Source organism: Ochotona curzoniae, unplaced genomic scaffold (genome assembly GCF_017591425.1).
Source record: "Ochotona curzoniae isolate NIBS_2020 unplaced genomic scaffold, NIBS_Ocur_1.0 contig_46, whole genome shotgun sequence".
NCBI lineage: Eukaryota > Metazoa > Chordata > Mammalia > Lagomorpha > Ochotonidae > Ochotona > Ochotona curzoniae.
The window spans coordinates 712,821-738,338 of record NW_024466340.1 but is presented as its reverse complement, the minus strand read 5'-3'; the positions used below and the strand labels follow the sequence as shown (position 1 = coordinate 738,338).

The 25,518-nt window shown below is 48.0% G+C and overlaps 1 protein-coding gene across 2 annotated transcripts in view; it reads left to right on the top strand.

The window, feature by feature from the left end:
• The window catches only part of SUDS3 (SDS3 homolog, SIN3A corepressor complex component), a 106,211-nt gene that overhangs the window by 6,999 nt on the left and 73,694 nt on the right, over positions 1-25,518 (top strand). Inside the window, exons 5-12 of one of the 2 annotated variants that reach the window (XM_040986910.1) lie at positions 958-977; positions 2,025-2,181; positions 3,887-3,982; positions 4,830-4,891; positions 5,408-5,429; positions 6,378-6,483; positions 12,291-12,375; positions 14,924-18,306. In XM_040986910.1, the coding sequence (XP_040842844.1) occupies positions 958-977; positions 2,025-2,181; positions 3,887-3,982; positions 4,830-4,891; positions 5,408-5,429; positions 6,378-6,483; positions 12,291-12,375; positions 14,924-15,022 (647 nt within the window). In that variant the 3' untranslated portion in view covers positions 15,023-18,306. Of the gene's footprint in view, positions 1-957; positions 978-2,024; positions 2,182-3,886; positions 3,983-4,829; positions 4,892-5,407; positions 5,430-6,377; positions 6,484-12,290; positions 12,376-14,923; positions 18,307-25,518 lie in introns of those variants that run through there. The other variant, XM_040986911.1, reaches the window with a different exon arrangement.

Genomic DNA, 25,518 nt, shown 5'->3' with positions numbered 1-25,518 from the left:
TTGGGTGATTGGAACTGCTGTTGTGAACAGGGATCTTACATCTTTTTTTCCTAATATTCTCCGCTCTGGCATCAGGGTTATCCTTGGATTATTTCTCCAAATGTCATGAGCATTAGGGAGGAGCGGCATGCTTTCCGTCTGCTGCTCTTCCTAGGTTTGTTCATTCAGCAGTGTGTCACTACATCGAGGAAGCACTGAACGCGGCCATTCCCAAGGCTTGGGCGTGTTTCTCTGTAGGCAGCCCTGTTTTACTGACAGAGGAACTACATACATAAAGTTACCAAGTCATGCGAAAAGTAGATGGGTTTGAGTTCATTATCAGCTTACTCTTTTTTTTTTAACAGTTAATCTTATTTTTATCTGAAAGGCAGAGTTAGTGACAAAGAGAAACATCTTCCTCTTGCTTGTTTACTCCCCAGATGGCTGCAAGATCAGGAGCTAGGAGCTGCTTCTGGGTCTCCCATGCGGTGCAGGAGTCTGAGCACTTGGGTCGTCCCCTGCTACTTTCCCAGACCGCAGCAGGGAACTGGACAGGAGGTAGAGCAGTGGACACAAAGCGGTGGCAATATTGAATTGCAGCACCACAGCTAGAGGCTTAGCTTACTGTGCCAAAGCATGGGCTCGCTGCTTGTTCTTATTGGGGAACTAAAGTTGCTGTTTTTTTTTTTTTTTTTCTAATATTTTTCTTGGAAAGTCAGATTTGCAGAGAGGAGACACAAAGATCTGTCCTGGGGTTCACTCCCCAAGTAGCTGCAAAGGTTGGAGCTGAGCCGATCCAAAACCAGCAGCCAGGAGCTTCTTCTGGGTCTCCACTCAGGTGCAGGGTCCCAAGGCTTTGGGCCATCACCTGCTGCCCGCCCAGGTCAAAGGCAGGGAGCTGGACGGGAAGTAGAGCAGCTGGGACATGAACTGACAACCCAGCAAATGTAATTGAACTTTTTTTATTGTCTCTTTCAGAACTTTTCCTCCAGCTCGAAGTAAGTACCGGGGATGGTTTTCCCAAGCCAGGACTGTGCCTCTCTTGATGTGGTGGGCTTCCTGTTAGCACGTGATTGTGAGAACCGTCCACATTGCTGCCGTGTGGCCATGTGCTCTCAGCTGGGCCATGCTTCTGTTCGTTTGTTGCTTAGAGAGCCTCGGTTACCACAGGCCAGCTGGGTTACCACAGGCCACAGGCCAGCACTCCTGCTGCTCACTGCCCGTGGTCGACATAAACTAACTCAGTCTGAATTGGTGCTACAGTTCTATGTTACAGTTAAAGCGCTTTTGGCCAGTAGAAAGGATGAAGTTTTCATCTTGCCGCTCACCCCACAGACAGCCTGAGTGCGGGTGTGAGGCCCAGCCTGCGCTGCAGCGAGGGGGCCCGCGGCTTCGCCATGCCTCTGGACGTGGGAAGGACCTTCCTGGGGAAGGCCCTGCTGTTGGGAAGCCTTTTAGCACTCCAGTTGCTTCACAGCCCGTAGGCCTTGTGAGCTTGCGCGCGCACCGGGCCCCACAGAGCTCCCCTTGTTCTCCATGTGGCTCAGTGGTGAGACTTTCCAAGTGTGTGGTCTCTTGGAGTACTTAGCAGTCAGGTGCCTAACGTGATCCACTGTTGCCGCTGTTTTTCTACAGTGTTAGAAACATTAGCTCTGCTCTCTGACTTGACTATCTTGTAATTAACTTTAAATTTAGATATTTGATCTGAAATGCACATACTGCTTCCTTTGAATTTGTGTCCTTAAACAGGATTGCTTAGTGTCTGAAAAATTGATGCTGTGCTTTAACGTAGTTAGAGAGGAAATGCCTGCGCAGTAACTGAGGTGTGCTTCATAAAACGCAGAAGTTACGGGGGGCTCTTTGATGCAGCCTTTCGGGGAGCTTGCTCGTGGACACCCTGTGTGTGTGTGTGTGTGTGTGTGTGGAGTGAGGGACCAGCCCTGTTTCCCCAGGCTTCGGTACTGTTGAGGACAAAGTCACACTTGGGGTTGGATCCCTGGGTGCCTGGGTCATATCCCTGCTGCCTGTGTTTTTCGTTTGCTCAGACTGAACAAGTAGAGAGAAATTACATTAAAGAAAAGAAGGCAGCAGTGAAAGAATTTGAAGACAAGAAGGTTGAGCTGAAGGAGAACCTGATTGCTGAGCTTGAAGAAAAGAAGAAAATGATTGAAAATGAAAAGCTGACAATGGAATTGACCGGAGGTATGGCAGCCCGTGGGGCCGGGGCCTGGGGGCCTGGAGGTGTCTGCTGCAGCTCCCTGTCCTGCTTCCCTGCTGGGCACAGGCCAAGGTGAAGGGCAGTGGGCCCTGCTGTCTGGTGATGGTGTTATCTTAGTGTAGCTGCTGAACTGAGCCTGCTTCGTGCTGCAGTATAGTGTTAGTCACAGCCTAGCTCAGCTTGGATACAAGTGCCAGCACTGTGTCCTTCGTGTGGACCTGGATGTGGAGTGTCTGGTCCTTGAGGTATAGACGACCCGTGGACTTCCAGCTGGCCTTGCCTGGGCAACCTCAGTGGGCACTCAGGTATATCTGTAGCAGGCCAGTTTTTACTAATGACTGTGTGTGGGCTGATAACGATGTTATTAATGGCCATCCAGGTGGCCCTGGGCAATGGAAAGGTCCCTCCCCTTGGTGAGGACGGTACAGCGTGGCGGAGCTCACGAGCAATTGCAGGCTCTGGGCTTGGTTCGGCTCCTGGGTCAGCTGCCACTTCGGCTTTGTTGTGTCCCGGACAGCTTGGCTGTGACAGTCTGTACTGATGGGAGTCCCTTTGTTTTACTCAGTTTGCCCTAATTACAGAAAAGGTATTGCTTGCCTTTGGCCTGGATGGGCGGAGGAAGGTTCTGGACTGTTCTGTGGTACTGGTAGGTCTCTGCCCCCAGGCGTTGCTGGGAGCATTTCAGAGGCGAGGCTTGCAATCACAGCCTGTGGAGTGGTCACCTACCACCAGAGCCAGTCCCCCTGGAGCTTTCTAGGGGTCAGGAACTCGGCACGTGTAGAGGGGAGCAGTGTGGGCCAGCTTTCCTGCTGCTGCGTGTAGGTGACGAAGGCTGGCAGAGCACAGGAGACTGAAAGCCTGGGCTTTGTCTCTCGGCTGGCACGTGCGCTCTTCTGCACATCCCACATTGGTTTTTAAAAGATTTATTTATTTTCAGTGGAAAGTCAGATATACGGAGAGGAGGAGAGACAGGAATATCTTCCAACCGATGGTTCACTCCCCAAGTGAGCACAACAGCTGGAGCTGACCTGATCTGAAGGCAGGAGCCTCTTCCGGGTCTCCCATGCGGGTGCAGGGTCCCAAGGCTTTGGGCCGTCCTCGACTGCTTTCCCAGGCCACAGGCAGGGAACTGGATGGGAAGCTGAGCCACCAGGACATGAACAGGCACCCATATGGGATCCTAGTGCATGCAAGGCGAAGACTTGAACTGCTAGGCTACTGCACCGGGCCCACTATTTCATTCTTGATAATCAGGTATCTATAAAAGGCTGTAAAAGGAAAAAGGGATCTGAGTTTGTAAAGGATCCACTAAGCTCTGAGTCCAGGCCTTGGAAAGGGCCTTTTGTAGCAGTGGCTGTAAGTCTTCCCACCCTCGGGGCAGCAGGCTAGGGACTTTTCAATCTCCAGATGCTGTGTAGCTTTTTAATTTGAGAGGGCGCCTTCCTCCTAGTGTTTGAGCATGCTGGAGTGATGTCTGCAGGGGACTTAGAGGTATGTGCACGCATGTGAACTCATCTTGCGTCTTAGAAGCATCAATTCTTGCTGGAATCTGATAGAGGCATCTGACCTGAGCCACGTGTAGGACAGACTTTCCCCCATGAGCTGTTTGGATGGCTGTGAGGTCTTAGGGTTGGGAAATCCTTACCGAGTCAGCGAGACTTCATTGTGTGGGTTCCGTTCTTGCCGCAGATTCCATGGAGGTGAAGCCCATCATGACCAGGAAGCTGCGGAGACGGCCCAACGATCCTGTCCCCGTCCCGGACAAGCGCAGAAAGCCTGCTCCTGATATCCACTTGGGTCTGGCTGCAGCCCCTTTCCCTCGAGATGGTTGAATCTGCTGCCTGTCCATTGAGAGAGTACATCCGGCTCTTGCCCTGTGGAAAATAGCAACATTCGATTAGAAACCACCTCTGAAATAGTTATCCATGGGGTAGGGCTCAACCATTTTATTATTGCAATCCTCAGTTGCTAATTACTGCTGCTATTAGTGGGACGAATTTATAGAGTAGTTATGCAGACCTACTCTCGGAGTAGTTGGGTTGGAAAAATCAGTGTTTGTTGTAATGTATGTCAAGACTCAGGGGCAACTGGAACCTGAATGCGCCTTAATTTCCCTGCCTGTAACGCGCAGATGTCTGCCTGTGTGCCTCGGTTATCTGAGTCTAAAACAGTAAATTGCAAGCTGTTCTTAAATTAAAACAAGTGAGATTCCAGCTAGCTGTCAGGTGGCCTTTTCATCGTAAAAACGGGGCCAAAATGTTGGGGGGACTGCTCCTGCACCCCCCGAGGAGGTGTTGGTAGTTGCTTGCCAGATCTGTTTGCTGCTGGGAAAGGAGAGGAGTTCCCTTCACCTCGGCAGCTGGGGACCTCATTCCTGGGGTCTGTGTCTGCTGAGACCTTTGCAAGAAAAGCACCCCTTGAAATGCTGACGTGTTCCCTGCTGGACCGTGGTCGGCAGGGTGGAGCTGTGATGTCTGTTTTTATACCTGGGCACCACAACATTTAGTAGGGGAGTCAGTTTTGTCATCGAACCTAATTATATTTATCAATTCTAAAATACTTGTACAGTTTTGTGGAGTTCCGCTTTCTGGCAGAGCATACTTTGTAGACACATTTGCTTAACTCTCAGCACCTCAGCTAAACTATTTGTTAACAGATGAACAGATAATGGAGGATCTGAGGACGTTAAATAAGGTACAGTTGGACTTTCTGATTTTTTTTTGGAAAGACCAAGTTAGGAGACACCCTCGTGCACGCGCGCGGCGGGGGTGGCTGGGAGAGGGCGGTGTGGGGAGATGGACTGAAGGTCCTTTGGCTCGTTCCTCAAGTGGCTGCAGTGGCCAGAGCTGGGCCAACCCCGAGCCGGGAGCTGCTTCCTGGTCTCAGGTGAATGCAGGGGTCCAGGGCTTAGACGCTCCCCCCACCCCCCCATTGTCCAGGCCACAGGCAGGGAGCGAGATGGGGAGTGGAGCTAGAGCTTTGCCCTTATGGGATCCTGGCGCATGCAAGGGACGATTAGCGCGCTATGCTATGGTGCCAGCCCTTTGAGTTTTTATGTCTTTTTTTTTTTTAATTTAGAAAGCCAAAGCTTGCCATGGTTTTCAGCCTTGCTTTACTCATGTGGTACTTGTTAAATCATGATACTTTTGACAATTTAAGTTGCTTCTGAAATGATTTTTCTCTAACATTTTTTGGTTGTTTTTTCTACAGCTTAAGTCACCCAAGAGACCAGGTAAGCACGTGATGTTACTGGCATTTACCATTTTTTAATGTGTTCTTCAAAAGCATGGGAATTACTGTCAGTGAAGCATCTTTATGAAAACCGAAGGGCACTTTGCTTTCTTATCTTGCTGTGTTCGCTTTGCCTTTTCCTTAGGATTTGTTAATAAAACAAAAACAAAATCAAAAACATTGGATTGGCTGGTTTGATTTGCTTCTGTTTAGACATCAGGCACAAGATACAAGTTGATATTTGTGTCAACGGAACATGAAGGGCTTTTCGCTAGGGCTCATTGTGTGAAGTGAAGCCCTGGGCGTCGAATTGTGGTGGCATTTTTAGGGCCGAGCTCTGCCCCAGCTCCCCCGCTGCTGGAGAAGCCAGGCAGTGTTCGCAGCCACCTCCTCCAGGCAGCACTTGAAGATGTGCTGGCCTGAGAGTGTCTTGAAGTGTGTGATGATTGACACGTGCTTGTGCCCGCTGACCTCGGTGTGGGAAAGTTCCATGTAGACACTTTGCCGAGGCCCGCGGGGTCCTCGGGCGGCTTGAGTGTCTGGGGCACGAAGAGGGGAGAATTGCCGGAGTGACTACGAGAATTGAGGTCATGTTGAATCCACTGTTGTAGAGACGCCATTTTTTAAAAAGGAATGTTCACACTCTTGCCCTTGAATGCGGCTGGTGAGCAGAGATTTAGCTCTGCCCTAAGTGATGGCGCGCATTGCACGTTGGACTTGAACAAGCTTCCTGAGCGTCAGGTTGCGCCTTGCTCAGGAGTGAGTCTGGCCTGACTGCTTCACTGGGCTTCGCTGAGGCTCCACTGAGATGTCATATGCACATGTTGTGTTGAATTTGCATGTACTGCTGCTGCAAGGGCTTGATGTGATTTCAGTTTTAGCATGCTAGGTGGCGACGCGCGGCTGTTGCTTACATGCTTAGTCATTGACACGTGTCTGATTCCTCCAGCGTCCCCGTCCTCTCCTGAACACTTGCCTGCTACGCCCTCAGAGTCTCCTGCCCAGCGATTTGAGGCACGGATAGAAGATGGCAAACTGTACTATGACAAAAGATGGTAAGTTTTGCAAAAACACGGAATGCTTAAATAGTCTCGAAAGAAACAGTTGGGAAAGGGCGGGGCTTGTGTGACTTTCTCAGAGCAGAGCTGCTGCTTGATTGCACAGCCATGCAGTAGAGTTGCATTACAGTTGGTCAGTGCAGGCTCTGCCCAGTGTCTGGAAGCACTATTTTTCAAAATGTGTGTGTTTTTTAAGATTTATTTATTTCTATTACAAAGTCAGATACACAGAGAAGAGAGACAGAGAGGAAGATCTTCCATCCGATGGTTCGCTCTCCAGGTATCTGCTACAGCTGGAACTGAGCCGATCCAAAGCCAGGAGCCAGGAACTTCCTCCAGGTCTCCCATGCTTTGGGTCGTCCTTGACTGCTTTCCCAGGCCACAGGCAGGGAGCTGGAAGGGAAACGGGACAGCCAGGACATGAACTGTTGCCCATATGGGGTCTTGGCACGTGCTAGACAAGGACTTTAGCTGGGGCCATGTGGGTGTGTTTTTTTTTTTTTTTAAGATATATTTATTCAGTTTGAAAGAAGACAAAGAAGTAAAAACAGAGATTTTGCATGTGTTGATTCACTATCCAGATGGCTGCAGTGGCCAGCAGTAGACCAGAGCAAAGCCAGGAACCTCCTCCAGGTCTGCCACATGGTGACAGGTACTCGAAGTCTTGGGCCATCCTTCACTGCTTTCCTGGGCTGTTAGTGCAGAGCTGGACTTGGAGTGAGGCAGCTGGGACACTGTGTGGCGCCCGCAGGGCACGCTGGTGTTGCAGGCAGCAGTTTTACAGTGCCAACCCCCTAAAATGCATATAAACTGCTGGTGCTTCCTGTGCTGCCATCAGCACAGTATATGCACAGCTCATGGCTTTTCTGGTGCTCCTGTCCTTTGATGCTGTACAGTGTTTCCTTGTGCCTCTGTTAACTCCACCCTGTGTGCAGATCAGTGTTCTTCCATCACGTAGCTCAGGGGATGACCATACTAATTAAAATAAATGGGTTTCAGGCCCGACACAATAGCCTAGTGGCTAAAATCCTCACCTTGCATGTGCTGGGATCCCATGTGGGTGCCGGTTCTAATCCCGGCTACTCCACTTCCCATCCAGCTTCCTGTTTGTGGCCTGGGAAAGCAGCTGAGGATGGCCCAAAGCCTAGGGACCCTGCACTCGCATGGGAGACCTAGAAGAGGCTCCTGCCTCCTGGCTTTGGTCCTGTTGTGACCACGTGGGGAGTGAGCCAGCAGATGGAAGATCTTTATCTGTTTCTCTCCTTTTCTCTGTAAATCTGCCTTTCCTTAAAAAAATAATCTTTTAAAAAAGAAAAAGGTGAATGGCTTTTTTTCATTGTGCCTTTGGATTGCATGATATGCTGAGGCACTCTGAATTGCCAGGGTGTTAAAAGGTATTTTTTGTTTGACATCTGTATTTATTGGGCATGTATCACCCTACAATAGAAGTGTGCCAGGAAACTTACTTGGGGGAATTACATCCTAAAACATTTCCCCTTCAGATTGAAGACTGTTTGAAACCTTCAAACTGCCAGCATTTTTCACTGGAAAGGAAATGACAAAACAATATGAAAGAACCTAAGAATCTCATGCATTTATTTATTCAACAAACATTTATAGTGTTGGTGTTAGGTATCCTGCAGGGTGTAAATCACAGCGGTTGTAACTGGCGTAGTTCTTGCGCTCTGGCCGTCCGCGGGCTTAGCAGTCTCAGCGTTGCTCTGCGCAGGCATAGTGGATGCATGGCTGGAGTCCGCCTTTCTCTTGGTCACACTGAGAATATGATCTTTGTAATTATCTTTTTGAAATGGCTGTATAATGATTCTGAGTTTAAATATCTTTAGCTAAAAGTCCCCAAATTAGGATAGAAGTTTTGATCTGTCAGAAGGAAGGGAGTCTGTGGAGTTTGTTAGTTGGTGACCTTATGATAAGCTGCTTGGACATAACACATGGGGATCTGGTCATTCCTGAAGCAGCCGTCCCGTTCGGCTGCAGTGAGCTGGCCCGCCGGTAGGTGGCGGTAGGTGGCGGAGCCTTGCTGTGTCTGCCGGCTTGCTCTGGGCAGTTGGAAGTTAGGCATGGACTTGCTTACCAGGACATGTCACCACTAGGAGGCAGGCTCTCACAGCTCTACGCAGTGGGGCAAAGTATGATGAAAAATGTTTCTAATAATGAAAATCAAATAACCTTTAAAGATCAAGCCCACACTAGAGCCATCTTTGGAAATTATGAGATTTAGCACTAAAATTTTTACTGATCTATGAGTTTCAAAGCCAGGTGATATTTCAAGTGATGTTCATTTTGTGATTATGTTGCTTTGGATCTTCTTCCTTCTTGAGCCTGATCCTCAGACCTGATGGGACATGTCTTGAGGCTGAATATGCAGTAAAATATTTTTTTTCCTAAAGAAAGGCTATACAGTGACTGCTGTTTCATAACAGAGCAATCACGCTGGATGCGTTAGCGCTCCTAAACGCTTTGAAGGAACTTTCACCATCTTTCTCACATGAGCACTAGACATTTTGAAAATAATGTTCCTGGAAGCATTTTATTTTTTCAGTGAATTTAAAGTTGCTTACAGTAGATCTTGAGGATGTTTTGCCCTCTGTATTTTGCTTGTTTTGCTTTGGCCTTGGCAGTCAGGGCTCATAATCAGTTGTTCAAAGGCGAGTCCCCCACAGCCCTGGCCAGCAAACGTTGGTGCAGAAGAGCTTCACCCATCTGGCCAGGCACTTAAGATTTATTTATTTTTATTGGAAAGTCAGATATACAGAGAAGAAGATCTTCTATCCATTGATTCACTCTCCAAGTGACTGCAAGGGCCAGAGCTGTGTTGATCTGACGCCAGGAGTCTCTTCTGGGTCTCTCACACGGGTGCAGGGTCCCAAGGCTTTGGGCCGTCTTCAACTGCTTTCCCAGGCCACAGCAGGGAGCTGGATGGGGAGTGGGGCGGCTGCAATTTAACTGGTGCCCTTACGGGATCCCTGTCGCATGTTCAAGGCAAGGACTTTAGCCACAAGGCTACCATGCTGGGCCCAACCCCCCCTCGATTTTTAAAATGGATTATTTTCCCTTCTGTTTTACAATTGTCAGACCCTTTTTGATCTCGTCTTAAAACCCTCCATATGAGCACTTAGCTCATTCGGGAGGTTTGATGTCCAAGGTAATGGCTCCCCAAGAACATCATGTGGTATAGGAGATTCTCCTTCAACTTGTGGAGCTGGTTCGGGGGGAGGGTGCCCAGGAAGCCCCTGGTTTGGACGTCAGCTGCTTTGGGAAGCGTACTGGCCATGGAGACTCATGTGGATCTCCACCGCTGTCTGGGAGTTCCTGGGATGGCAGGTGGTTGCACTCTTGACTGATGTTCATTCTCACACCAGTCGAATGTACGGGGTCTGGATGCTGGGCACAGATAAAGGGAAATGCGGCATGTCTCGAGAATTGCTTGAACCTTCTTCCAAAAGTAACTTTTATTGTTCAGACCTTTGTCACATCAAAATGTCCTCGTTTTTACATTTTTGAGTACCATAACTTACCAGAAAATACTGCTTGGTTTTTGGTGTCTCTAACACCTATTTTTTAAAAAAGAAAGCTACAGAACTAAAGGGATGCCGTTCTTAATTTACATTCTGCAGACAATAAGCATTTAATGTACGTCTTAATACATAAAATCAATTTTTATGCATATGATACACATGCAATACGTATGTTTTATTACAAACACAAAAATATAGTGGCTTTTGCCTTTCTCCCTTTCACAGTCAGTGTGTTTATGTGCCAGTGTGGCCTTTCTCTAACGTCTGGAGAGTAGTGTTCAGTGAGCTGTTTGTGTTTTCTGTCTCTGATCACTCACAGCCCCTGTACAACAGCTGCACGTCCTTCCTGAATATCCTTAGGGGTGACTGTCATTCCGGACATTGCTGTTTACTTAGAATGGTTGGCTTAGACGGGCCAGAGAAGCCAGAAGAAGCAGTACTGGGAACTGATTCAGCCTTTCTCATGCTGGTACAGCTTGGAGCGTAATGGGCCCTCCGACCCAATTTACCAACTCATTTATAGCCAACAGCAACTTTTTTGCTGGGTCTAAGCCAGTCACACTATTCTAATTGCATTTATGCTTCACTGTTTTTAAAGATTGATTATTTATTTATATTTATTAGAAAGTCATATATACAGACAGGAAGAGAGACAGAGAGGAAGATCTTCCATCTGCTGGTTCATTCCCCAAATGGCTACAACAGCCAGAACTGAGCTGATATAAAATGAGGAGCCAGGAGCCTCTTCCAAGTCTCCCATGTGTGTGCAGGGTCCCAAGGTCTTGAGCCAGCCATCCTCGACTACTTTCCTGGGAGCTGGGTGGGGAGCAGGGCGGCTGGGATTTAACTGGCACTAATATGGGATCCTGGCGCACGCAAGCGAGGACTTTAGCTGCTAGGCTACCACATGGGACCCTATGGTACACTCTTGTAACAGTGTTTTCAGGAAGCAAATAGATTTGCATTGTCAGCCCTGGCATAGCAGGTTAAACAACACTAAAAGTCTAGACTGGGGAAAAACTGGTTGTGGGAATGAATTACATCCTTTTCTTGGAAATTCTTTCATTTTCTTTCTCATGAGGTTTTTGAAAGGCAAAATGACTGAGACAGAGCTCTCCGCCTCCTGATGGAATCCTCTGGTGGTGCAAGCATTCAGCAGGGGAAGGCTGAGCCGGGGCTGGACCTCTTTCCTGGCCTCCTGATCTGAGTGGCAGCAACTCGTACTGAGTCATCCTCTGCTGCCTTTCCAGGAGCGTGAGCAGCTGGATCAGAAGCAGCTTTTCTGTGGGATGCTGGCATTTGTGGTAGCATAACCCTCTTGAGCACAATGCCGGCCCCTTCTGTGGTACCTCGGCAGTAAATTAGTACATTATAGCAGCACAGTGTCTGCTTTGCTCGTGGTGTGCTGCTCTGTTGGCAGGTGTGTGTTGGTGGAAGCTGTGGATTGACTTACTGAATTTGTGTAGCCAGAGTGACTGAACTGGAGCTGGGCCCAGGCCAGGGCTGCCAGCAGTGGTTTAGCTGATGTCTCCTGCACTGCCTGTGTGGGCTTTGCACCAGCCTTGAACTTGGATGGTTGAAGTGGCTCTGATCTGACGGCCAGGAGGATCCGGAGCATCACCTGAGTCCACTGCATTTGGAGCAAACTTGCTCTTGATTCTTCAGGGCAAATCACATAGCCTTTGATACGTGCTGTGACGTGTAAACCTGCCTGATTAGCATGGCCAGATAGGAGTATTAGTTTGTCTCCCTCCTCTCCCACGTATTTGTGCCAGCAGGGACCTGGTGCCATTGCTCACTGTCTCCAGTTATATAGTAGGTGCTTAGTGAACTTGATTCAAAGATTAAAGTGAGGCTGAATTTAGCTTCCTTCATGTTGATAAGTTATTTGGAAAAATGTAGAATAACAGTGTTGACGCTCATCTTGATTTATCCACCAAGCTTTTTGTGTTTTGGGGTGGGGCCAGGCCATGAGAATAGAGGGTTTACGTGAAAAGATTGATTTGACAGTGTGAACTGGATCACGTGATTCAAAAGAGAAAGAAACCAGACAGATTTGAGATCCTCACCTGAGCCTGGCTTTTCCTCTCTGCAGAAGGACAAAGATCCGGGGGGTGGGCCAAGACTAGGAGATCATCTCATCAATCCAGACTTTTCCTCAAAGGCAGATGATAAAAACTTCTGTAGTTGTGTTGTCATTGTAAAGTGCTTTCTTTCTTTAAAGCTTATTTTTCTTCATTTTTGAAAGTTGTGCCTTGTTTTTGGCAGGTACCACAAGAGCCAAGCCATCTACCTAGAGTCAAAGGACAACCAGAAACTGAGCTGTGTGATCAGCTCGGTCGGAGCCAACGAGGTAGGGAGTGTCCTCCTCACCCTGAGGAAGGCAGGCGTCCGCATACACAAACCGGAAATGAAAGTATTACCCAGGAAGTGGAGTGCAGTCAGGTGTCTTCTGTGGCTTAGGTTTTAAAGTTAGCACTTGAGACAGAAATTGTGTGTAGTCACCTTTGGAAACCGTTTACCTCTGCCTGACTGCCGTGTGTGTGCATTTGTGTATTCCTTCTGGCGGCCTTGGTTTGGGGCCCCGAGAGCTGGGCCATAGGAGGCAACCCAAGGCAAGCGTGTGATGTGGGTAGCTTCAAATCCCGCAGCTGCTGAAAGGGAAGCTTGCCAACAGATTCCATCTTCACTTAACCTGATTCTCTACAACTTTTCATGCGTGTTAATAGACTGTTTTCTTGACACGAGGATTTTATGAGTCACCTGGTACAGGGTGTCAGGCACCCAGGAAGTACTTAATAGATAGGTGCTTGCCTGAGGTGACCCCTTCTTGCCTTCCACCTTTGAAATATTATGTGCTGTTGTGCTTCTGGGTGACAAGCCCCAGGCTCAGGCTCTTGGGTCTTGGTCTGCAGAATGGGATGCAGTTTTAAAGTCGGCCTGCGGGGCTCACCTGAGGGCTGTGGGCCTACTGTGTGAATTCTGCAGTGGGTGCTGCATGAGGACCCCAGCAACATGTAACTTGTTATTGTTAATAGTTAAAAGATGCTCAAAACTTTAATACTGGGTTGGCTTAATCATTTTTAGTCTTCTAATGTCTGCAAAGAAATTGATTTTTATGTGTCTACCCTCTAACTTATTCATGCCAGTGCTCAGTAAATCTAATGAAACTGGATTATGAAATAACTTAGGCTTTTTTTGTTCTCCCAGCTTCCTGAATTGAAAATGCCCTCAAATGTGACTGTTTTGCAGAACGATTACTTACTTAACAGTTAGGAAGAACCTTCCAGTTAAAATGAATGTCCTTGTCTGGGCCAGCATTGGTGGGAGCTCCCTCAAGCCATGTCAGAACCAGAGCAGGGGCCTGGGGTGGAGGGGCCCTGCCGCCCCTCGGCAGAGCCCCCAGACCAGGCTGTGGACTTCTCCATGTGAGCACATGTGGCCTCCAAGCACCAAAGCCAAATTTCACAAGCAATGCATTATTCTCTGTCATCTTGAGAGAAATAGAAATGCAGATTTAATTTTTTCCATCTCTCTTTGCCTTTGACCTAGCAGGTTGTTAGGTCATTGTAGATGATGTCATTGAGACGTGTCTCCTGAAGGCAGTTGGCCTTGGCGCATTGGTGGCATGCTGTGCTGGGGTAGGGACACCGTCCCCCTGCTCACCTTCCACCTCTAAACCAAAGTGACACTGGAGCTGCTTGGCCTTATGTGACTGAGCTCTGGTGACTTGGTGGGTGGGTCTGAGTGGGTCCGAGCAGTGCAGTGGTCTCTTCCTGATTCAGTCCTGGAGTCGGCTTTCAATTTAGAGCAACTCTGCAAGGCTCTTAGAGGCTCAGCTGCTGCGAGACATTTCACTTGAATGTCTTTGTTGTGAACTAACCGCAGTAAATACATTGAGATGCAAGTGAGAATAAGCTTTTTCTAAAACCTGAAAATCAGGGAGAGAAAAGAGGAGATGTACTTTAAGGTTTTGCTTGTGCTGTGAGTGAATTGCAGAGCTTTCAGGAAGCCAGAGAGCTTGTTGGTGAAGGGGCCTGCAGTCGGGTGTCAGAGTCCCCCTCAGCACAGTCTCCGCCTTGCTGGCTGCAGTTTGCTCCCCTGTGGAATGAGGCCACTGCCGGCACTTCCCTCAGTCACCCTGAGCACGGAGAAGCCCTGCTTGCTCAGCAGTGTCGGCACACAGGAAGAGCCAGGCGGGAGGCCGCTGCGTGACAGCTGTCCTTCCCACTCACAGAGCATGCCTGTCACCTCTGACGGGCCCCCACTGTAGGAGCTCATTTTCAGATCTGTAGAAGAATGCTGTCTGCCCTGTCAAGTGTGTGGGATCTGATGCCGTCTGCTAGGGAGGGAAAGGCCGTCCCCTTTCTTGGTCCTAGCTGGACCTTGGCGTATTCGCAGGTATCAGTTTATTGTGAGTATTCCTTGTCTTCTGTGGAAACCATTAGCTTTTTTTGTTAGGCAGTGAGAGTATTGCAAGGTTTTATGTGGTGGTAATCCCGTGGGGCCAAGGACACACTTCCAGATCTGATAGTTTATGTGCAGTAATCTCTGTCTCTTGGGGACTGATGTTGTAATCAAATCATGGCTGAAAGAATTCCTAAGATGAGTCAAAAATGGAACTGAAGCTTACTGTGCTTTTCATTTTTTTTCAACCTGAGGTGTGCAGAGGTGGCCGAGAGCTGGGAGTTGAAGGCTAATGCCAGGTTGCCAGGTTGCCAGGGCCGTGCAGCGTTAGGTGCTTCTCCGGAGATGCGCTCGGAGGTTGAGGTTCAGGCAAGGCAGATGTAGAGCTGCAGTTCTGTGCTCAGAACTAGCTCGTGCCGGTCTCTGAATGTGTTGCAGGATTGCCTGTCAGTGCTTCCGAGCCTCTGATCTTGTTCCCTCTCCTGTCCCCACAGATCTGGGTGAGGAAGACGAGTGACAGCACCAAGATGAGGATCTACCTGGGCCAGCTGCAGCGTGGGCTTTTTGTGATCCGCCGGCGCTCGGCAGCCTGACTTTGTACAGTGTTTCTCTCCCCTTGACCTTCGGTGGTTTTTATTTTTGTTTTGTTTTCTTCTTAATAGAAACTTTTCTACCTTGCTGGGAACAGTGACTTGGCCTTGGCAGTAGGAGCACTGTTGTGATTCTGCAGGGCACATTTATGGCTGGCCACTTCCGGCTGGGGTCATTCCTGCCATGGGCACTGTAGGACTCGGAGTGACAGGAGTGTTGGGGCTCAATTTGCTTTCACTGCTTTGATTTTTTTGCTCACACCTTGTCTTTGAAAAAAAGTGCGTTGAGCTCCTTTTTGTTAAATTGTCTTTGAATCTTTCTATTATGAAGAAGCACAGGAAGGAATACAATCTGTGATGCATTTTCATGTTTTGAATCTGAACAGTGAATTGCGTGGCTACTTCCGTTGCAGAGCCGGATTTAGGACAGAGGTGCTAGCAGAAGAATCTTCTCGCTTGTGCAGCACCTGGTTCGCTCCGTCCATCCCCCTGGCTGAACGACAGGGCAGTTTGCCTGGACCACTCTATGCAGTGAAGTTAGTGGAGTTGCGGGCAGGGGCCATCTCAAATTCAGAATGTCCTAAAGCGACCATAGTTTTAAAATGTTATTCAAGGCTGGTTTCTTCAAACACTAGCTGGAATAGGAAGTCATTTTGTATTTTCTTTTAATTCTCTTCTCAGTCCTTTTCCCAGAAAGATGGAAGTAGTGCATGCAACAGGCCGATTGTCTAGGTTCCGTCCCGCCAGTGGGGAGTCAAGGTTGATAATCCAGGCTTCAGTGATCTGCATATTCATCTGTAGTTCAGGTTTCAGTCTTATTGCAAATCCTGTTACAGCACATTGGCCGTTCTACACCTGTGGGACTTTGTCTGGCTTTGGACGTTCACTGCTCTCCAAGAGTTGTGGCGCAGGTTGTAGGCCGAGACGCCCAGTAAACACTGGACTGCTCTTGATGAATTCTCAAGACACCGACCTGCTTGTTCTCCCGTGCTCCTTGCCGTCGGCCCTGCAGTTGGAGAAGAGCTTTGTTGCGTGGTGGGGTTTTCCACGCTTGAGCTGCCGCCCCGAGGCTCTGGGGTTGCAGGACCTGGTAGAGTCACTGCGGGCGTTCAGCACACATGACACATCCTAGGAAGTTGCCATAAGTATTGCCCTTGGTCTCCAGTGCTTCTCTTGTGTTACCTCTTGGAGTGTTTACCCCAGAGCAAATGGAAGGCTCGTGATGATTCACTTTCCTCCAAATTCTGACTTCTACAAAGGGTCCCATACTTCATGAACTCATAGTAAAGATTTGTGCAGATATATTCTTATTTTAATTTATGGGTTTTTTTCTTTCCCATTCTTATTTAGAGAACAGGATAAAATAATAGCGTTTAGTGAATGTTGCCTGCATGTTTTGTGTGTCTACTCCCCTCCCTGCCCTCTGCTGTTGCAGTGTTTACCAAGGTGGACCATGCCATGAAGGGCAGGGCCTTCCCCTCTGCTGTTGGCCCTTGCTCTGAGGGAGGCCTTCCCTTGCCTGAAGTCTCCACAGACAAGTCCTGTCACATACCAAGTAATTCTTGGTGTCATCTAGTGCCCTGTGTGACGTGGATTTAGTTAGGTATGTATACTGTGCTTTTGCCATCAAAGGTTTTAGGTGGTTTCTTTTTTTTTTTTTAAAGTTTATTTATTTATTTATTTTTATCTTCTTGAGAAGGTAGAGCAGTAGACCGACATATCTTCCATCTGCTGATTCATTCCCCAATGCTGTGGTTTCCGTGGCTGCGCCAGGCTGAAACCAGAAGGCTGACATTCCAGCCACGTTTCCCATTGGAGCACTTGTGCTGTGCTCTGCCTCCCAGGATGCGTTCTCAGAAACGGAATCAGAAATGCGGTAGCTTGTGCTGGTGCTCTCTCTGGTGCCCCGAGTGGCAGCTTCACTTTCTGTGCCAGAATGGCTGCCCTTGCTTTTTAAATTTTAAAAGTGTTCATCTTGATTGTCCTCTGCTCATTATGCCAAAGTTTGTTTTTATTAGAATTATATTAGTAAGCGCTGGCAGCTCCTCCTTGCAGCAGAAACAGGTTGCTTTTCTTAGCTTGCTGGTGGTACCTTTGTGTTTTTAGGAAGTAACTGTAAACAGGGTACCCTGAAAACAGGGTAGGGTGCTTCTTCCTGCCTTCCTCTAACTTTTGAGGGTATTTGAGACCATGCTTAGAAATTTCTTGACCCCACCACTGCCTTCTCTGAGTTAGCCATTGGTTATGGCTTTGTGGACAAGGGGGAAGAATGTGAAGTGGGCTCAAGACATAGCATAGTAAATCATTTCTAGACCCAGAGGGTTTACATTATTAAAGTCATCCCAGAAGTGAAACCTCAGCAGTTGACCCATTCTCACAGACCTGTGTGGTGATAGAGGAAGCTTTGTGATCTGGAAGAACTGTGTGACGTAGAGGAAGCTAAAGGGGAAAACGGACTTGGAAATTACTAAAACTACAGGAGGTTGACTTTGGCTCTTGGTGGCTGATGTAAATCCCAAAGTTTGTTTCTTGCCAGACCCCAGGGTGAATTTCCAAATTCAAATTCTTCCTGGAAGTGATGCCTTGGGAAAGATTGACCCAGCCCTGCACCTGTGCTGCTTGGCGCTCCTGGCTCCTGTGTTGGGTGCCCCATGTTCCTTTGACCTCTGCCTTGATGCTCGGTGCCTCCTCCCTCTCCCCACACACGCCTGGGGCCTGTTGTGCAGGGTGGTGTCTGTTGCCATATCAAAGCCAGGATGTTTCTATTTGTTTGGATGGACTATCAGTATTTTTGCTATCTAACTACTCTATTTTTTTTTTTTTTTTTTGACTTGATGGGGCCCAGTTCACAGTCTGAGGCTGATTTGCCAAACGAGCGACACAGTTGTGCTCAAGATCCTGTGTTAAGGACGGGGTGACTTTTCTAAGACAAGTGAGGGGAACGAGTGTTGTGAGACCAGGTTGGGAGGGGAAATCATATTTTTTGCAATATTTTTGTTTGGTTTTTCTTTTGACATCTCATTTTAACCTTGAATTTTTGCTAGCTTTCTCCTGACGTATAGTTTTTGTTCATCATTTTAGGACTTAATTCTTGCAAAGTTTTTCCAAAGAGGTCAGACCACTTTAATACTAAACGTGACATAAATCTGCAGCCATCTCACTCAGCTGGTGGGTTTTTTATATAACATCTTTAAGTGCTACCATTATATGTTCTGAGGGGTGAATGTAAAATGTACAAAGTATAGAGTTGTTTCTTTTTTTTATGATAATAAACTTTAAAAGAGAAACCCAGTGTGTAGTATGTGTTGTTATCTGCTGACTTAAGAAATGGCTAGAGTTTATTTTAGGTTGTTGGACTTTTGATTTTTGGGGAGATTAAGGTCAAGGAGAGGAAAGGAAATAACTAAACATTTGCCCATCCTTGGGAAGGGTAAAATAGAACAATGTCACAAAGGCCAGTCCTCGGCTGTGGGCAGAGCGGGCATTTACCTCCCCTTTGTTTTTAGATGGTGAAAGATCTAAACCTCAGTGGGTCTGGCATGGAAGCCTAGTGGCTAAAGTCCTCTCTTGCATGTGTCGGGATCCCATTCAGGCACCCCTTCATATCCTGGCTGCCCCGCTTCCCATCCAGCTCCCTGCTTGTGGCCTGGCAGTGCAGTCAAGGACGGCCCAAAGCCTAGGGACCCTGCACCCACGTGGGAGACCTGGAAGAAGCTCCTGGCTCCTGGCTCCTGGCTTTGGATCGGCTCAGCACTGGCTGTTACAGTCACTTGGGGAGTGAATCAGTGCATGGAAGATCTTCCTCTCTGTTTCCTTCTTTCTGTTTATCTGCCCTTCCAATAAAAATAAATACATCTTTTTCAAAAATCTAAACATCAAGTCAATAAAATTGATATGTGGCAGAAGTGTGAAATACGACAAAGATTGAGCATTTTGTTCATTTGACAAGCGGAAAGCCCTGGCTGCTGCTCGCAGTGGGGGCTGTGACCCACTGGTGACACTCGCACCTGTGGGGAAGGACTGCTTTATGCCTTAGGTAACAGGAGGGGTGCTGGTTGGGGTTTCTCGCGCTGACCATGTCCTGGAATGCAGCATTCAGACATGATACCAGGGCCTGCAGGCCCCTTCGGCTTCGTCTCAGTCCTGACTGGCTGGCTCTTTTAAGTTCTCAAGCTGCCAGGTCCTTTCGTCTGTCCAGAAGAGCCAGGTTCCTGACACAGGCCAGGAGCTGCCAGCAACACATGATGTAATTGGGGGCCGAGGGAAGCACAAAGCATATTAAGTCACCCACTCGTCACCTTATTTGTTACTAAGCCATGCAAAGGCTAGCCTTCCTTTTTGCTGATGTTGTCAATGCCAGATATCACACCAGACTCCATTGGAACCATTTTTCATACAATAGTCAAGAAAATCTGGAATGTTGGCTTATTAACGTAGTTAACCTCATCATTGGCTCCATCCTATGAAATTGGATCCTCACTGTGCAGCATTTTACATTGTAAATCCATGTTATCTCAAGGTCGACGTGAAAGAATGTATGAAAGCGGACTGGGGACTGATGGCTCCTGTTCCAGATGCAGCCCTGCTGAGGTTAGTGTGTTTCCTATAGGGCGGCTGCCATGCCCCGTCCCCTGGATGGTGCTGCTGAAAGACGATGGGACCCAGCCCAAGGGCGCGATAACCAAATCTTTAGAAGCACCAGGATGCCATATCCACATCAGTGCCGGTTCATGTTTCAGCTGCTCCACTTCCCATCCAGCTCCCAGCTTGTGGCCTGGGAAAGCCACAGAGGATGACCCAGAGTCTTTGGGACTCTGTAGCCACATTGAAGACTGAAAGACGCTCCTGGTCTTGGATCAGTTCAACTCTGGTCTTTGCAGCTGTTTAAGGCTTTGTGCCGTCCTTCACTGCTTTCCCAGGCCGACCAACAGGGAGCTGGATGGGAAGTGGGGCTGCTGGGATTAGAACCGGTGCCCATATGGGATCCCAGCGCGTTCAAGGCGAGAACTGTAGCTGCTACGCCACTGCGCCAGGCCCAGCTGAGCCAATTTGAAGCCAGAAGCTCGGAACCCCTTCCAGGCCTCTCACAGGTGTAAGGTCCCAAGGCTTTGGGCCGTCCTCCACTGCTTTCCCAGGCCACAGTACATCTTAGGAAAGAGGACTAAAGCCTAATCAAATTAGGGCATTTTGAGCCAGGGGTGGCTGCCTGAGTGATCATCAGGTCGTTGAGGATGTGTCCTCCACAGGTGGTTTTCAGAAGAGGGCTGGTTATGGATGCCCAGGTCAGGCCCAACTGCTGTCTGCTTCCTGGCTTGCCGTGATCCTCTGCACCTGCACTCCACCACTGCCATCCTGCAACCGCACCAGATGCCAGGACCCATGGGGCTTGATCTGAACCATGGACTTGGGAGCTGACTGACAGGTGCCCTTCACTCTGCTGCCATTTCATTAAGAACCAGTTTTCAGAGAAGGGCTCAGACTGCTGTCTTTACAGGATGTTAGGTTTAGTGGCTTTTCCATGGTGATACAGTAAGCAACAGTCTGAATCTTTTGTGTTGCAAGCTAGGCTTTCTGTAACCATTGTATTGTGCACCCTGTCCTTCCCTGCCTTTTTTTTTTTTTTAACCAGTTTTTTAAGACTTATTTTTATTGCAAAGTCAGGTATATATAGAGAGGAGGAGAGACAGAAAGGAAGATCTTCCATGTGTTTATTCACTGCCCAAGTGACTGCAACGGCCGGTGCTGAGCCCATCTGAAGCCAGGAGCCAGGAACTTCTTCCAGGTCTCCCACGTGGGTGCAGGTCCAGAGGCTTTGTGCCGTCCTCCACTGCTTTTCCCAGGCCACAGGCAGGGAACTGGATGGGAAGCAGGATGACCGGGATTAGTACCAGCACCACATGGGATCCCGAGCGCATTCAAGGTGAGGACTTTAGCTGCTAGGCCACAGTGCCGGGCCCTCCTTCCCTGCTTTGTTAAAAGTTTGTGTAACATTCCCTTGAGCTTGTCTGTGAACCTGTTTCCATTAATCTGCTTTCACCTCTTGTTGGTGTGTACTCGTGCGGCCAATGCTAAACACCCCACGAGTTGATGACATTCATTCCTCTTGTGCATAACTGCAAGTGTGTCCCTCGGCAGCTTAGCCAGGAAAGTGGCTGTTCTCTGTTCCTCCTGCTGCCTGTGAGTGATTTGCAGAGGATATAGCCATTTAGGAAGTGGTTTCTGGTCTTGACAGGAGCTCTCACCATTCAGCAGTCTAAGAGCCTTTGGAGGAAAACATGGACCCTCGTTTTTCCAGCTCCCTGCTTTCCCCCCTGTCTTGATGATCTGTGTAGTCATAGAAACAGTGAGCCATTGACCTGGTTTCCGGAACCACAGGTGAAGAGCAGGACACTGTGTGTGCGGGTGTTTCCGAGGTTACAGGACCTTTCCCTGTCATGGTTTGCGCCTGTGGAGTCGTGGTAATGGAAGGCTGCCCCCGATCCGTGCCACCTGCTTCCAGCTGCTCCAGTTCAGTCAGTCACCTGCTTAACAGCCTAACCTGGGTTTGCAGTCTTTGAGGCAAAAATGAAACCCATCTCTGATCTCTTTCCCTGTTGTTCGAAGCAGTCGAGCTCCAGCTTGGTGAGGCCAGACCTTTGTTTCCTTTCCAAAGAATGTGCTTGGAGTGAATGTTTAGTGCCAGATGAGATCCCTATGTCCCATGTCGGAATATCTGGATCTGATTCCCAGCTCTGGCTCATGAGTCCCATTTACCTGCTCAGACACTGGGAAGCGGTAGAGACTGTTCAAGTCATGGGATCCCTACCACTCACATGGGAGACTGGAATGAACTTCCTGGCTTTGTCCTGGCTTGGTCCTACTCGTTGTGAGCCTTTAAGGAATGAACCAGTGGGTGAGGATTTTCTCTTTGCTTCTTCAACAAAAGGAGAGTACTAGATAGAATGAATTAAGAATGCTGGCACCTCTTTGGATGTAATAGCATGGTGAGGAACATGTTCACTCTAGCAACTTTGGTGTTCCAGAATAGATTTTTTTTGAGCAACTCATTAGGACAAAAAATATATTTATAAATATACCTAGGGAAGAAAAGTAAGATTCAGAAGGGGTATCTTGACACTTAGTCCTATTACCCGTTTTCTCTCTTCTGTGCTTGTTAGATTACCTGAGAGATAAAGATCTAGAAAATTGCAAAATTCCCTTTATTGATTTGCCAAGTCCAATAACCAGATTCTAGTACTCACTCCCCTGTATTCTCAGAAGTTGCAGAGCCAACAGCACGTGTATATTTCTGGAGGCATGCTCCCCTCTCTGTGGGGATGGTGTGTGTGGGGGCAGGTGGTCCAAGGAGGTAGCATTCCAACAACAGCTTAGCAAGTAGGAAAGAAAAAGAGCTGTTTCAGGAAGGAGCGAGCGGATACAGAAGACAGGAGTATGGTGACCCCTGCCTAGCAAGCCCCCACAGATAGTTAAGAACCCCCTGCATTTTACCACGGATGGAAATAGGCTTGTTGAATTGCAGGTGGCGTTGTGGCTTGGAGTAAAAGGTTTTGGAAGCAAGATTTCAGCCTGATTTTAATGTCTAACCAGGTTAGTGTGACCCTGGACAATTTAGTTTCTTTGAACTTCAGTTTTTTTTCATCTCTTAAATAAATACTTCAAGGAAATTTTTGAGTATTTTGATAATCTGTTTGAGAGTACCTGAAAAATTTGCAAAAATGGAATTAAAAGTTTAATTTACTTTGGTGCAAAAAATTTTGAAGTCCTTGTGTACAAGGGATCTTTTTTTTTTAAATTTTAAAAAAATTTTTTTTTAAAGATTTATTTTTATTATTTTTTAATTGGAAAGGCGGATATACAGAGAGGAGAGACAGAGAGGAAGATCTTCCGTGCGATGATTCACTCCCCGAGTGAGCGCAACGGGCCGATACTATGCCGATCCGAAGCCAGGAGCCTCTTCCGGGTCTCCCACGTGGGTGCAGGGTCCCAAAGCTTTGGGCCGTCCTCGACTGCTTTCCCGGGCCCCAGGCAGGGAGCTGGAAGGGAAGCGGGGCTGCCGGGATTAGAACCGGCGCCCATATGGGATCCCGGGCGTGCAGGACCTTTAACCACTTGCACCACCGCGCTGGGCCCTGTACAAGGGATCTTTAGAAACTTTATGGGAAGTGTCTATTATGAAAACCTGCATAGATTTTTAAAAAATTTTGCACCAAAATAATTTTTTTAAAGATTTTTTTTTTAAATTGTAAAGGCAGAGTTAGAAAGAGATCTTCTGTCTGCTGGTTCAGTCCACAAATGGCTGTGCTGGCTAAAGATGGGCTAGTTCAAAGCCAGGAGCCAGAAGCTTCTTGACTCTGGATCTCCCACATGGGTGCAGGAACCCAAGGCTTTGGGCCGTTCTCTGCTGCTTTTCCAGGCCATTAACAGGGAGCTGGATCAGAGGTGGAACAACTGGAGCTGGTTCCCAGGACGCATTTGGAATGCTGGGGCTGCAGGCAGTGGTTTAGCACACTATGCCACAGCACCAGCCCCCAAAATCAGTGTTAATGTCATTTTCCATTAGCTTTTTCACAGGATCTTTATTCAGTACTTACTGTGTTAAGCATTGGTTAAGCATTAAGTCACTGAATCCATATAACAACCCACTGGATATGGGAACTGTTAGAATTTTGTCATTTTTGAGGAAAGACATCAGGTAACTTTCCCCATAGCCGGCAGATGGCAAGCACGGGTTATGAGCTTGTGTGGTGTCCCCAGGGTACCTGTTGTCGCATATTGAGGTACATGTAGTGCAAGAGGCTGCCAGGTCAAGAGAGACTGCTACTATTGCAGTTACTCCAGTTATTTGTTCATCTGAGTGCCTAATACTCAGAGATCTGAACTGATTCAGGGAGCTAGCTTAAAACCAACAGACTGCCAAGGAAAGCTGCTGGTTCTGGACCTGATGCCAAGCATCAGCTCCTACAAACGGTCAGGAGCCCAATGTGTGTAAGTGAAAAGGATGGGGAAATTCAGCCTTGGACCCAGCAGGAAAGGTGGACGGTCCATAGTGTTTTTGGTCCGTTCAAGGAGGACAGTCCCGTTCTCCTGCTATCCCTGCTTTGATTCGGCCCCTTATTTGAAGATGAGAACAGCTGAGGCCTGGAGATGTTGAATGACTTACCCAGTAATGCAACAAGTTATAGGCAGTGTCACTTACCCCTAGAACACTATGGGGAAGTGCAGTGGACAGCCCTTTCCATGTCCTGGCTGATTTGTTGCCTCAGTGGGATGTTTTGGCCTTCATCTGTGCCTATCATGTTGGTGACCGAGATCCGTATCCTGACCTGGCCACACGTTAATGTTGGGACATTTGTTTAATCTCCGTATGCCACAGTCTTACAGTACTGTTATACCAGTGTGCCTGGTTTTAAGGTAAAAATGTTGCATTCCGGGCTTGGTGGGATGGCTCGGTGGCTAAATCCTCGCCTTGCATGTGTCAAAATCCCATATGGGCGTTGGTTTGTGTCCCGGCTGCTCCAGCTCCCTGCTTGTGGGAAAGCAGTACAGGACAGCGCAAAGCCTTAGGACCCTCACCCACACAGAAACCCGAAAGAAACACCTGACTTCCAGTTGGCTCATCTCTGGCCATTGCAACCACTTGGGGAGTGAACCAGAAGATAGAACATTTTTCTCTGTATCTCCTCTCTGTAAGGCTCTGTATTGGCTTTCCAATAGAAATAAATATTTTAATTTTTTTTAAGTAAAGAAAGTGTTGCATCCTATGCAAAGAGGGACATTTGGTCACCCTTCTCAGTATCTTTGTGAATAGGGAACAGGAATTATTCCTTTTCCATGGAGTTGCCTGAGGGCTAAATGCTTTATTACATCTAAAGCTCTTGAAAGGAGTGTTTGGGATTTAGTAAGTTCCCAGTGTATATTGGGTTTTTGGTTGCTTTTGTTTTTATTGTTGTTGGAGCAGATATTTCCCCGCACAGATTGGGTTCCTGACAAACTTCTCTCTCATTGCAAACAAAATGAGATTTTGCCGTAGCCACCTTTGGCCTCACACAGCTGATTGTTGAAGATGTTTCGTTCTTCCATTTCAAACAGTAAATAATCCTGGGGCAGAGGAATGTGCTAGTCATTGCACTCAGTGCAGACGACACTGAATCCTGCCACGTAGTGGATTCTTTGGGGGAGATTCTGAAAGCTAGGAAGGCCTTGAGAAGTCTCCATGGCCAGGAAAGGGAAATCTCGGTAGAGGAACTGGCTTGTAGAAAAGCACAGAGGGGAATAAATGCAGGATTTTTTTTTTTTCAAGTCAAGGACATATGTCCAAAAATGCAGCTGGGTGCACAAGCTCTGAACTTTAAAATTGGCCAGTGTCCTTTTGTCCTTGTACATGTAAGACTCACGTTCCTGCTCCTTTCTGCCTCTGCTTTCTTCTCCTGCTCCCTGGGCCATCTGCTCCTGCCTCCCCCGCTTGTCTTTGGCCTGTGCAGTGGCTCGTGGCGGTCCTG